This window comes from Rhipicephalus sanguineus, chromosome 1 (genome assembly GCF_013339695.2).
Source record: "Rhipicephalus sanguineus isolate Rsan-2018 chromosome 1, BIME_Rsan_1.4, whole genome shotgun sequence".
Taxonomy (NCBI): Eukaryota; Metazoa; Arthropoda; class Arachnida; order Ixodida; family Ixodidae; genus Rhipicephalus; species Rhipicephalus sanguineus.
In genome coordinates this window covers 37,232,338-37,247,195 of record NC_051176.1, presented here as the reverse complement: position 1 = coordinate 37,247,195, position 14,858 = coordinate 37,232,338, and the positions used below count along the sequence as shown (strand labels likewise).

The window sequence follows — 14,858 nt, the reverse complement described above, 5'->3', positions numbered from 1 at the left end:
CGCTTGGCACGAAGTTGTCCCTCTGAGAACTCAAAGGTAAGAGGTTCTTGAAACGATGCACCTGCAGGTATTAGGCTGCCGATACCGTCACTGCCACATTGCTAAAACGTTTTAGTCTCGCGCGTGGTCTCGCCTTTCACTCCTTTCTCTCTTTATTCTTTCGGCGAAAAGCATGGGAGAGCTTCCACGACAGCTGCAGGTTTTTCGGATTGTAGTCTTGCACTGCGCTTCTTACAGCGTAGGAGTGAAAGGAAAGTGGCTGCATCGCCTTTGTTTACGCCAAGGATTTCCACTCTCAAGTTTGGCGGGAAACAGCGGTGCGCATTGACAAGGCACAGGCGGCTGGCGACTGTCCCACCGTCCTGCGAGTGTCTAGACGCGCGCGTTGCTACCCGAATCCTATGAATCTGGAAACTGGTACTGTGGTTGCCACTTGACCCGTCCCGGCGGCACAATGTAAGCGTGGGTCACGCACAAATATATAGCTTGCGTTTAGACCTTTCGGTTTGATATCGCCACCCCTTGATTCTTTTGTTTCTGAGTTCAAGAACAGTTGAAACGTGCCTATCATTGCTAGCTGCAGTATTGGAGATACCAGTCACGCCAGTATTCAGCCAAGTATATCCTGCAATTTGTCATTATTAACCTGTTCAGAGCAGCCAAGAAATCCGCAAACTGACTATAGTGTATCTTTCTGCAGCCCTTCTAATGCAGTTACGAGAAATGTACGAATATCCTACAGAATACGCTATAACACTATGATTGAATTAAGTACTTTTTTCTTCAGTATATTTTTTCCACATGTTAAAAAACTTAAAGGTATGTTTTCCAAGACATGTGAAAGAATATGAACATGAATTGTTTTCTTTTGCATGAAATAAACGCTGCCCACGATTTTGTGTTCGGAAGTTTCAAAGGTACTGAAGCAATGCCACATTGACTGAGATAAATTTTCTAAAGTACAAGCGATATGTCGCACGCTCATATATTCAGCATCTCTTGCTCATGCTCAGCCCGATATAATGTTAATACGCACATTGCGATTTATTCTTTCGGTTAGGTATTCCGCAGGAAGTCATTTGCAAGGTTTATGTAAATATGCGTAAGCACTGTGCCACTTGCTAATTTTCGTCGTCTGTGATGCTGCTGCCGTTCGTGCCTTCCCTGGTCCGGCTGTCATAAACGCTATTTCTTTATCGGTTAAAACCAGTGTTGGCGGTAACGCGTTACAAGTACCGGTAACGCGTTACTTTTTTCGGTAACTTAGTAACGTACTCGTTACAACTTAAGAACTGTAACGGGTAGCGTACTTACGTTAACATTTTTCGGTAACGTGTGGTGTCACGCTACTCGTTACTTTTTCATCCTGTAGGTGCCATTTTCCAAGAGCTCGCCCCGAAGAATTCGGGCGGAATCGCTTGTAGCCACACTATGGTGGCTATAGCCACACAAAGCTTGAAGAAAGCCGCGGAATCCGCCATGAGAAACTGCACGGACATGCTTTTCGTGGAAGTGGATTGTAGCAGGTGGATTGCTTGCTGGCACCTGCGCCTTTTCGTGCCCAAAAGACAGGCCACCCGAAGAGAAAGCGCAAGGGCTGGTTTAGTGCATAACCGTGTTCCATACCATGTGCTGATCGTGACGCTTTGTACGTGGGGGAAACAAAGACTTTCCCCGAGAGGCTGCGACAACATAAAAACGACGTCCGCAAGTTCGAGTGACAGAGTACGCTCGCCGAGCAGAGCTTGGTGAACGAACACCGCATCGAATTTGACAACTCCCGCATCGCCGACTTGGAATCCTGGCCCATCCAGGCAATAGCCGGTAACGTCAGCTGGTCTACAGGTGCACTGTAGATCGAGAGCCTGCCTCAACGGAATTCTGCACATCACGGAGAATAGGCGTGACCGCACGGCAGGAAGAAAACACTGAAAAAAAGAATGCGAGTGGGACGCGAAACGTCGGATTTTTCTTGTTACGCAAAAAAAAAAAAAAAAACTTTTTTACTCCTTACCTTGGTTGGCGTCCCTCTGTTTCAACTAAAGCCCAATAATACCGCTGTCACACGAACAGCCTTCACCGCGGTTAAGCAAACTAGGGTTACGGGCTGACCACGGTTACAGGTAGCTACACGGCAGACATAACCGCAGTTAGACTCCTAACCGTGGTTATCGCAAACGAGTGATTCCACGAGAAATCGACACGGATCCGAAAATGGATATTTTAGATTTGATTGGGTATTTTACATCTTGTGCAAATACCACCTAACAGCCCGGAAAGGAACTTAGTTTTCTTATTAACTGCATAATTTACGAGGGAGAAAATGTCGAACATATGGAGGGACCACTTTCATTACCTGTCGTTGTCGAAAGTTCACGGCGATGTAAAACACAAATATTGCCGTTAAGAAGAAGACATTTTGTGTATGAAATGTGTGCGCAACAAAGAGTAAAGTAACGCTGTTTGAAACTTGTAGAGCGAAGGAAACTATTTTATTTAAATGTCTAGATATGCGAAATTTTATTATAGCTGATACAAAGTTAAGCCTTATCAACTTTTTCAAAATAAGTTTTGCTTCTTTCTATCTGCAACTGCATCTAAGTTTCGCGAGCGAGGCTGATCTTGAACACCCTCACATAAACGCTCGCAATTTTTTGCGGTAATTAAACAGGTTAAAGTGAACGAAAAATGATTATGCACAGGTATTTTTTTCCGTGACTAGGCCATTGAAGCATTTCTTTACTACTACAAAATTTGCGCATCTACTTTGCTACTAGAAACACGCCGTTAGAATTACTGAAAATTTCTTGAGAGTTCAGTCATGATTTCTTTGCGGTATTGTGTATAATCTCTCATTGAGAAAAATGGCTTCACCATGTGCCAGAATCAGAAGCCATCACACGTAACTCTACATGCAACTTTAAGCCACTATAACATTGCTAAGGTCTGGTACATTTGTGCACATAATCCAACCCAGACTATACGCCTGAGCTTTGGGAGCCAGCCTTAGCCAGCCCCACCCTCGAAGACCTGCGCCACCTTCGAAGACCTCGAAGATAGCGAGGCCTCTCGAGGCGGCGAAAGCCTATGGTTTCAGGGGGAGGCCACCCCGAAGAAGACGCTTAAATCAGGGGCGTAGCCAAGGGGGGGGGGGGTTCAACCCCCCCCCCCCCGAAATTTTTCAGTTTTGCTTGCGTATATATACACGCACACATACAAACGCACGCACGAACATACACAAAGTATGGTTGAACCCCCCCCCCCCCCCCCGAAAAAAATTTCTGGCTACGCCCCTGGCTTAAATATTACCGAATTAAAGATGTTTGTTCTCTCTCTCTCTCTTTAAATCACCATTTTGGGTGTAATTGTTGTTTTGGTTAAAAGATTTATGTGAAACATAAATTTGAGGTTTAGAAAACTTATTGTGGGTTCCAGCAGCAAAGACATGTGATTGCGGAGTAACGGCAGAGGTACCGTCCGTTACTTTTTTTCGGTAACGGTGATGGTAACGCGTTACATTTTTTTGTAGGTAACGTAGGGCGGTAACGCGTTCCTTTTTTTATAATGTAACGAGTCATGTATTTAGGTACTTTTTTTTCAGTAACGCCTACAACACTGGTTAAAACCAGTGACGGTTCACTCACGCATTTCTCTCCTTGTTTCTTTATCAAGACGTCTTCTAAAAGCCGCCACTCGTGCCTCGTCGCCTTGAAAGGTTTGACCTCGCTTCTCAGCGACTGAAAACGACCTGGAGTGGGTTGAGGGAGAGCAACAACGGTATTACGGTACCGCTCTTCATTTCTCGCTCGTTGTGCTTTCGCCGCTGCTAATTGCGGTAAAGGCATCCAAACAGCACAAAAGCTTTTTCGAAATTTACTGTGTGGTGTCACGCCTCATTATTGCCTGTCAGCCCATGCGTTCTTAACGATCAACCTGTCGTTCGGGAGACGCACTATAGTGCGTCACTGGAACTGGAAGCGGGCGAGCGAGAGAGGAGTAGCGATATCGTACTCCCGTACCCTATTTGTGTACCGTGTTTCCGTAACTTGGTAAAAGACTCTAATAGCGCACCGTGCACCTGCCGTGTCGTCCCTGTCGTCTGTTCGGCGCCATACGGATGATTTTTGTCCAAACGTATAATCCGAGTACAAGTGCTGACAACGCGAGGTCAACGAGCCTTCTAATTTCCGGAAGGATCGTGAGAGATGGCGGTCCTCAACCTCTGAAGTCTTGCGCGGTCAACGGGACATTGAATTTTGAAGTGCAGGTGTGTGCTCATCATTATGACCCTACAAAGGTTCCAGGATTGGTGTAATCCTGGTGTGGTGACAGCGTGGAGAGAGGGAAAATGGGGTGGACCTCAATCTGCTAATTTAATCCGGTGCTGGTGCACCGGAGAGCACCTGTGATCTGGATAATGTAAATTACTTGTATAGTTTTCTTCCTTCCATCAACTTATCCTGATGACTGCCCGGCAAGACACCTACCCGTGTTCGCACCGGCCACGCAACACGATTTCTAACAAAGGCTTAGCGCAGCAAAATGGGCATACATCTGAAGTGTGGCCCGTAATTTGTAGTAATTCTTCCAATTTATTAAGATTAGAAAACTGATAAGGCCAAATGAGTGGAACCACTTTAAGTACAAACTAACAGTATTTATGCTGTGATGGGGTTCTTCTAATAATAGTAACACTAAAAACAAAAGTGACCCCCCCCCTCCTTCTCCAGTTTTCTTCAAGCGACCGCCCCCCCCCCTAAAATGAGTGGCTGGATCCGAGCCTGGATCCGAGCCCAATCTGGCTCCCAGATTGCGATTTGACTTACATTTGCGCCAAACTCAATCCGAATTAGTTTGTACCTAGCGATGATTGTTGATCGCGATCAAGAAATTCGATCGTGATTGATTCTGATCGCTATGAAAAGTACCCGTGTGACGCCGATACAAGAGATGTTCTAGTTTATTAATGGTGAACGGACAGCGCGTTAATTTGAGGCCCGTGGAACCCTCCACTACGGCGTCCCTCATAAGGGCTGCAAACTGTGTACCCGTTAGCCCTTTAGAGAGCGGCAGCAGCGCACCCGCTAGACATAAATAAAATCTGAGAATACATTTTTCTTGACGACAAGCCACCAGAGCAAAGTTTTGCTGCAGCAAAATAATTAAAACTGTAGATTTACGCACATTACAAGCTGATAACAACCATCAATTGCACTGAAGTGAGCACACACAGCAAGGGTCCTTTTGGCCTGTTATATCTCGTGAACAAAGCAAATGAGGACATACGATATTAAAACCGTGTTTTCACTGACATGAGCACCCTTCGATAAAAAATTGTCGTCAAAATTGAGACCGGAGTTTTTTTATTTTTCGAAAATGAGCTTTTTTGAAAAAACTCGCTTGTTTAACAATTCTTTTTCTTCTTTTGCGCTGCCTGTTGGAAAACGACCTTCCGCTGCAGAAATGTTGCAAACGATCTTTTCTATATTTGACACTGTTTTGAAGTTCATCTGTGAAATAGGAAAGACGCCGAGGCGCAGCAAACCTATAGCAAACTTTTTTTATTTGGGCCGTGTTTGCCATTTTTCACATTGTGTTCTTTTTGAGGACGGCATAAAAAAAGCATGAATGTAATTCACAGTATTGCGTATTAAAACTATCAGAAAAAAATTTTCGACACAACATTTACAGTTCGCGTTAAATTAGGCCGTGAAACCCGAAACTATATTGCAGCTGAACAAAAACAGGACACCCGCGCGGCCATTTTCGGTTCCGCGCCCTTTGAATGTGGCCGCATAACGTATAAAAAACCCAGGCAAAACAAAAATATCGGCTGGACAGGCATGTTCGATTTCTCGTGGAATCACCCATAATCGTATCTTGGTTGCGGGACGTTAAACCCCAGGTATTATATATATATATATATAAAAACCCAGCTTCATCGAAACACAATTACTCATTCAGAGGCATGTTTTTTTCTGAAAAATGCTTGCTGTCAGTGCAGTCAAACGGGAAGTCTTGCGTTTTCTGCAAGTACCAGAGGGTTCTCGTTCAAAACCAGGCCTGCAAGAGAAAGAAAAGGGGAAAGGAAAGCGCAATTGAAATGATGCCGAAAAGAAGCTGTGTAAGAACAGTTCTCGCAATTTGTCGAGAATCAAGAAGAGACTCGCAAATGGGAAAAAAAAGGAGAAAAAAAACAGGTGGCCCGTATGAAAGCGCAAAACGAGGCAGTTAGCGAAGAGGCATTTGAAATTAAAATTGAGTCTCTTCACCAAAAAGAGCAACTCGCTGTCAAGAGCTGTTTCCTTGCTTCAATGAATGCATCATGATGAAGATGCGAAGCCTGAAGTTATATGAATATCTCCGCAAAGAAGCCATTATGCTGCTGCCTGGGAGAACTTGCCTGTGAAGGTACCTACAGCGTTTCAAGGGCGGCTTTGGCCTCAGTGCCAATATTTTTAATGCCTTGGCTGAGAAGACGAAGACCGTGGATGTTTACAGTCGTCATCGACGTGGTCAAGCTTTCCGAGCATCTAAATGAATAATCAGCTGGTGAGTACAGCTTTGCATTCCATATTATTGGAAAGTTCTGTGTGCATAGAGGAATAATCGCCACGATTTCGTTCAAGAGAAATGTATTACGAAAGGTGCATGCGCGCATAAGGTGCACGCTCTGAAAAAATGCTTCTTTTTTTGCGGTAACTCAAACGAATTTTTGCCGTCGCCGACATCTACGTTGTGTATAAATTAAGTGCCTATAAAATCCTATATAATACCAAACGCGCTGTATGCTGTGTACAGTGTAATGCTGTGCATGCGAAGGGAAACCGAAATTGATAACTGTTTTATATGCGCGCCCTCTTCCCGCGCGCTCAATGTCGCTTCATCGGGTGTGCGCTATGCAGGACTTTTCAAGAAACTTATTCAAAAATCCTCAAATTAATGGAACTGCGATGTTTGTTCGCTACCTTCGCGATTATTTTTGCTGTGGTGGCAGACATTTAAGATGACGATACATTCATTACGGCAGAGATTGAAATAATGTTTTAATGAAAGAAATAGACGCAGTCAGCTAAAATGGGAGAATTAAGTCCTCCCTGCGAAGAGCCCACAACTGCTCTGAGATTTCCAAAAACCGGCTGCATGACAATTTTGGGGAATGATAAAAAAAAAAAAAGCAGTTTCGCCAGAGAAACCGAAACCAAAAAATCGAAGAGCGCAATGCTTTTACGAGACGACCATAATGAGCAAGCGTTCTTATTAGAGTAGTTCTTATGTCAGTTTTCGATTTTTTTTTGCTTCGTGGGTGTGCGAGGTACGTTCGCCATGGTAGCATGCACTGCGCACGTGTTGCTGAATGCACAAGAGCTAACACCACGGCAATCGCTGTCGAAAACCGTGGCGTCATTCCGGGCGTCTGCTCGGGTATGCAGGGATGCAACAGCCGAAATAGGATTTGGAGCAATTTTTGGAGCAGCAAAATGTTGCTTTTGGAGCACAAAAATCCAAATTTGGAGCAGGTTACAAAAAAAAAAAACTGAATTTTCTAGCCCGAAATCCCAAATTTGGAACAGTATAACAAAGAAGGCTTATTTTTAGAAAAGGAAACAAAAATATGTAAAAGCCATTCAAAATCAGCTAATTCGTGCACAGTGCACGTGAACACTGCTATTTCAATAAAATCAGTGTGTTGAGCCACCCTGACTAAGTCCACATTAGCATTTGCAGGACCTGTCAAATAATTCGACAGGCACTGGAAATGCTAATGTGGACCTGCGAACCTGGCAACCTGGAAATTTGGGAGATTCGTAAAGCAGGAGCAAGTGAGAGTAGCAAAAAAAGAAAACTGGCATACGCTTTTGTCTATTGTTCCTCAAGGCCGCAGAAACGGCATACACAGCAGCTCCAAATGATTGCCAATAATTTTTTAGACGTCAGCGATCATACTAGTACTCGTAATTACACGGCGCGTGCACGAATGAGTAATTAAGGAACAAAAATGTGCTGTGTCCCTGACAGTTAGTAATAATTGCCCCTTCTAAATCTCAGCATGCTTTTCCGCAGGACAAGAGTGTACTGCGGCAAAAGTGGCTTAAAAAGCGTTCTGCACGCTGCAAAACAAGCATCAGGAAATTTGAGCACGACTGTCCTTTTCTATTGCGATAGCAACTATATGGACACTCTCGACGAGTTTTTGCCGTCATCTCCCGTATAAAGTCCAAATTGATAACATATCCCTATGCATAGTATGTTCTACCGCGGGTAAAAGCGCGCGAATGCGGGCGACGAACGCGCTGAAGCAGGGGTGCTATCGCGGAACGATTCTATTCTTTATTCCAATGCTTTTCGTGCTTTTCGCCCTTGGCCAGTGGTCAGAACGACGGTCCGTCCGCGTTATCAACGCGATCAGCCAGCCGCGAGTGGTGGATGATAAGAATAGCATAGAATATGGCATTGGAATCGGACGTTCCGCGATTGCACCCCAGATATCAAACGAGCCAGCCCATCTCTGTCGCTCGGAGCGCGTATGCGATAACACCACTCCGCTCGGGAAGCCTGCCATCAAAGCATAGAGGAAACGCCCCGCCCGTCTTGAACGAGCATGAAAAGACGCGAGAGCGGGAGGGTGGGGGGCTGTCGAGTAGCAACTTCGAACTTTGATTCTAAGGCCGCGGTCGCGATCGCTGGCGCGCGCGCTATCTCGGCAGCCATCAGCGGGCGGCTCGTATATCCTGCTACGTGCTGCGCTCTCAATGCGAAGACCACTGTGCAGAAAGAGCATCTTTCCCTGGAGCGGCGGCATTCTCTTACACCAACGATTTGTAGAGTTGCGCGAGATAGGATACAAAAGAGTTTGCTGCCAGCCTCCCTTCGTATAACATTACAATTTGTTGCTATCGCATTCATTGCCTCGTCCTTGCGGTGAAACTGACTTTTTTTTTTCCTTTCGCGAAGGGTTAGGGTTAGAGTCTGTATTGGATGACGATGCCCACACTGCAAATGACCAACACAGCCTCCATTTCTCACTCAAATTTGCGCAGCTGAGTAAATTTTAAGCTGGTCGGGCATTTTGGCGCAGCGTGGCGCAATTTTAACCAATTTCACGGTTTTGGCGCAGCTTGGCGCAAAAATAAAGAATTGTATCAAATTGGCGCAGGTGTTGCATCCCTGGGTATGGCAGCTGCGCTCTACGGTACATCGGTTTCGGTTTAATTTCATCATTTCGCAAAAATTACCAGCGGCCGCTTTTTTGGAAATTTCAAAGCGTCAATGAGCTTTTCTCAGTAAGGATTTCAATTGTAGCTCTTCTTTGACTCGACCGCCTGTCCCTACTCACTAATAAGGCCTAAACGATGTCTTGATCCATCTTGAGATGCCTGCCGCCACAGAAAAAGTAATTGTAAAGGCAGCGTGCAAACATCGCATTTTCCTTGTTTTTAAGGATCTTCGGGCGAATTTCTTGAAATGCCCCAGTATTATAACTGTTCTAGAGAGATGCCAGAAAATAAAACAGAATGTGCTTTTCTTTTGAAATTCAGGTCATATTGTTGACCTCGGGGATCATACACCTGCTGAGCAGACGACGGCATGGTTGTGCTCTTTCAGCCATTCAGCTGACTTACCGTTCCTTTTTTCTTTGCAACAGCATGCTATATGAGGCGTGTACTCTCATAAAATACTCCTACCATGTTTATGCAGGAAACCGGACACAAATCCTTGGTGTTTTTGCGTCCAGGGCCAATGTGAAATCCGCGACACTGGCAAAAATCATTGCGGAAACGGCAATCCTTGCAGAAAAAGCTGGTCTATTTGTGGACTGCATAACGTGCGACGGTGCCAGCTGGAATACAAGCATGTCGCGGCTGTTTGGAATACGGGGTGCGATTTTATTTCCCTAATATCTTCATTGCATGGTTTTTACGATTTTGTGCTACTTTAGAGCACGCTCTTTCCATTTTTTTTACAAAGGATAAAATACGCGTCGATTTTTAAGATATGTTTATTTCTTATTTTTTACAAGGTTCAAGCCATGTACAGAGCAGCACCATGGAAACACCCAGTCGATCCGAAGAGGCAGCTGTTCTTTGTGTCGGATTTTCCACACTTAATGAAAAGCGTGAGAAATGGATTTGTTGCAAAAGGGTACCGACACCTGCCGGACATGTCCACAGTGGCATCATTCAAGTAGCTTTCGAAGCTGATAAGGAGTGTTACGCTGAAAGTGATGCCGAGCATCACAAGTGCACACATTAAGCCAAACTGTTTTGAAAAAATGAAGGCGGACATTGCATTTCAGCTCAAGCTTCGGCGACCAAGCCATCAAAGGGCTTTTTGTGTACAAGGAGCACATTCAGTTTTCGTATAAGACTGTGCAGCCAACTGTAGATTTTGTAAAAGAGATCAATCGCCCGATTCGTGTCATGACATCACGGACAAGCGGAAAAGCACTCAAGCCCGACAGTCCAAACATGCACTTGAGTACTTGAAAGAGTGGGAGCAGCACGCGAAACCAGCCGGTGGTGGTTTTGTTACAGAAAGCACAGCTTCTGGACTAACATCTACACTTGGCTTCAAGTATCTTTTGACATCCCGTTTAAAGCTAGAGAACCTTTTTGGAATAACCAGACTGTCATCAGGGTGCAATGATGACCACCCCAACAGTTTCACAGTACCTTGTGACTGTCAATTGGCTAGCGTTTTACAACCTAGCCAAGCCGACCAGAGGTGGCAACTGCCCACCAGGTGTCATCAAAGCACTGCTCAGCCCAAATGAGCTCTCTACAACAACGAGCCTGTGCACAGGATAGATGGCCTTCTTGACCGTGGAAGCATCAGTGGCGCAGAGCATGTCATTCAGTTGCTCTTGTCTCGTGACCGTCAGTCCTACACAGAAAAAGAGAGTAACAGTGCTTTGATCTACTATGTTGCAGGTTATGTTACACGAAAGATCATTAGCAAAAATTCTTGTCCGCAGTGCGCAGGCTGCCTCATACTTCACTACCCATTTTGACAATGGAGGCCTTGTGTACCCTAGTGAGAACTTGTCAACCGCTGTAAAGGCCATGGAAGATGCTTTTACTGGTTTCTTTAGCAAAAACAAGCTACATGAAGCGAGCCTAGCCGTCTTTTAAAGCCAGCTGCAGACACTGGCCTTTCCTAAACTAAGATGCCCATAACATGAAAAGGAAGCTTTGGCAGCTGTTGTCAAGTTCTACATTCTCTTGAGGTTTCACTTTTTTGTAAAAAGGCATCAACAAAGAAGCGCAAAGGGAATGGCAAATTTGCTCCTTAAACTGTGCCACTGCCGTTAGATCTATATCTTAAGTCATTCCTCATGTGTACATTACTTCATCTAGTGTTGTCTTATGTCTACGTCTGGGGTTTGTTACTTTTTAATAAAATATTTCTTACCTTTAAAAAAAAACGATGTTTCTTATACTTCTTGATGCTAACCATTAAAAAGAACTGCATGATTTTGACACTGAACACCAGCAGCCATCTTTACAGGCCAATACAACATCGGCATGGGCGTCAGCAGGGGGTGCAAGACAGCCACTTGACCCTCCCCCCTAAAGCCATAACAGCACTACCAAAGATACAGTGGCTAGACTACCGAAGTCACACAAACGCTGCCCCCTCCCTCACACAATAACACGGGTTTGCACTCTACAAGACAAAACGCTGCCGATGCCCATGTATGTCAGCATTATTGTATTTCATTAAAATAAAGCAGCCTAAGTTTGCTACATGGAAAAAAATTCCGCTGTGAGAATCGTTACAATACAAGTTACGTTTTCCCTTTGCCTGCACTGAAGCAGCGGAGTTCGACGCTCGAAGACGAGCTGCGCTAATATAAGCCTTACGCTGAAGCGACGAGCTCTAAATAAGCGTATCATAATAAAAACAAACCTTTAAACCTCTGGTCACTTTTCAGCATGAGAAATGAGCAACCGCTGCAGCTTAATAAAAACAAAACGTGCAGCGGCCCCCTCGCTGATGTTGTGGAAACACGGCACACCATGAGGAGCGGGTGGCACAGAACACTTACACAACCATTTATAGAACAAGAAGGGAAATCTGGGCTAGTTGGTTATAGTTCATTTTTGATCAGCTTATAGTGCAAGAAAAGACGAGGACGCAGACCAAGGATGTGACGACACGAGCGCGGACTCTCAACTAAAGTTTATTAGGAAGTAGGGCACGAATAAATACAGAGGCCAACCGGCTATCGACAGAGCAACTGCACGTGTGCATCAGAGTCATCCAGGCGATAATGAAATTACTCAGGGCACGTGGAACACCTACGTGCGTCAAAAAAACATACATACAAAACAAGACCCACTCACAAACAAACGTGTGATGCCACCTAATCCGGCGCCAGTCAAGACAAGTTGCGATTAAGAAATTGCACCTCCTTCTCGCTAAGGGCAATTGACGGGTGGCTTATTTCACCTTCTCTGTCGATGAACAAGGCCTTGTTCATCGACAGAGAAGGTGAAAGTTGTAGTATAAGCCACCTGTCGGTGACAACACACTGGTGAGAGGCACACGGCGTTGGAAAAAAAGTGAAACCATGCTGTTATGTTAGATATTCCTGTACATAACGTGTTCTCGTTATTCTGCTCAATATTCTTGTGTTCGTGCCTGCGCGCCGATCTTTTTACCATGAATTCTGACCATTTAGCTCAACTTTCAGTTGAGCTAAGCTTGTGCATTCCGGGAAAACACAATTTATGGTATCACGTTGAAAAGGGAGCTTAGTTTATGTTTCAAAAGAGGTTGCAGTGACAAACACTTGAATTGAGTAACTGTTGGCGAATAAGGAAAGCCTTCGCCTGAATCCAACGTTTCAGCAAGTGAACATTCCTGTGAAGGTTGTCACGGAATACAAGTTTCGAGAATTGAGATACCCTTGCTCGCCCACTGTTTATCAGCTGACGCATGTGATAGCGGATGCCTGAGCGTGTTCCTGAAAGCACTCATTTGTAAAAAAAGAATGATGTACCAGTGGACAGCATCGACAATACACTGCACACGATGTGTGTGCGCACAATAAAGACGTTTGGAACAGTAGTATATCAGAGAGCTAGAAAGTGCTGGAAGTCATAGCAGCAATCTTGGAAAAATAGGCAGTGAGTAATCATTTTTGTTGAATCTGTATAATTAGCTTCGTGTTTAGTTGTTATGCTTTGCACTGAAAAATAAATAAATGAGTCCATTTTCTCTGGTGCCAATGGTGCAAAGTCGTGAAAGACACTGCTTAAACGATGGACGATTGCAGAAGCTGAGTTTACATTTTTATTGTTCACTACCTCCTGTCTTCCCACTCTTAACACGGGTTTCTCACAAAACTCGCCTTTTTTGGATACATAGCTCACAGCAATATCAAGGAAATAGCAGTTATTACACATTCAAATCTTTAACATGCACGAACACTCGCCAACTCTAATGAACTCTGATTATATCTATTGAGTGCACTCATTTATTGTTCTGTTAAAAATAAACATACTTTTAAAAACTCCGCGTCATGTGTCAGGTCTGTGATCTAGAACAAATATTATTTGCTACTTGTCTGTGATTCAACTTCACATACAAAACAAATTGCTTGCACAATTACAATGGTGCTGTACCCTCTTTTCTGGATGTGTCTGCTTACATATCATCCCATAAATGTATTGGCAAAGTTCACTGAAGAAAGCTAGAAACCAATTTTTCAAATGCTGTACAAATTCAACAGCCTGTTTCATAGAACACTGCCCATAATGTCCTTATGCACATGCTTTCATTCTCCTACTCCAGGCCTGTAGCCAGGGGGAATCGGTTTCATGCGAAGCAGTCAGCGAGTACTTCTATGCTGTATTTTGTGACTTTGGGCCAAGCGTTGCGAGGTGGATTGACATGTTTTTGTAAGTGTAGTAGCTGTGTGCACATCGTGGGCTTACCAGGCATGTCGACAACACTGGCGTTTAAAGGGTAACTTACGGTGCGACGTAATGTCAATCCTCATATTAGAGTACATACGTCAGTATTATCAAAACCAAGTGCACTTTATGGTGCAATCATGTGAATATCATACGTAACTTTTGTTAATGTATTCCTCCGGGGTCGAGCAATGCTTCAATACAGCTTGCTGAATTATAGGAATACAAATATAATGTTTATTAGACTGATATAAAAGCGGAGCCATTACTGGAACCACAGACGTTAATCTGATATGACGCCTGTATTGTAGGAGTACATATGTAGTGTTTATTGCTTTCTTGTAAAATTAGATAGCCAGCATCACAGCCAGAGTTGACGTTGCGCCGACATTACGCCTGCATAGGCAGTTTTCTTTTAAACCAATTTATAGACCTGGCGTGGCTCTGTGGTAGAATACCTGATTGCCACCCAGAATGCTTGGGTTCGATTCCTGCTGGGATCCTCATTCTTATTGTGTCCATTTGTCGGGACAACGCTGCCGATGTCGGTTTTTCTAAACGCTCTCGCATTTAAATTACTAATGTCTGTTCTCGCCGTTCCTTGGGTAGATATAAACTGTCAATCACCTGTGGCGCATACCCGTACACCACGGCCCGTGGTAAAAGGGTATGTGCCACACGTGTCTGGAGGAAAGGGTTTGACGACGTACGTGGCAGGACTTTCACGTTATTCATGTCATGACCCGACAGTCATATTCATCAAATCCTCTTACCTTCCCATGCCAATTTTTGCCTACACCAAGTTAAGGGGGCGGTCCAGAGAGCACCCAGACGTAGGCGGCTAGATAGATATGTAGATACAAACGCTCAAAGTGCCAAAGGTTCGCTAAGAAATGCTTCACATTTAATAAATAATGAAAATAGGTGTTTTTCTCA

At 44.4% G+C, this 14,858-nt stretch overlaps 1 protein-coding gene across 1 annotated transcript in view; it reads right to left on the bottom strand.

Annotated features, from left to right (window-relative positions):
- LOC119381605 (WD repeat-containing protein 5) overlaps window positions 1-14,858 on the bottom strand; it is a 133,869-nt gene that overhangs the window by 116,897 nt on the left and 2,114 nt on the right. The window contains exon 2 of the mRNA XM_049412936.1: window positions 10,741-10,884. Coding sequence (XP_049268893.1) covers window positions 10,741-10,884 — 144 coding nt within the window. The remainder of the gene's footprint in view (window positions 1-10,740; window positions 10,885-14,858) is intronic.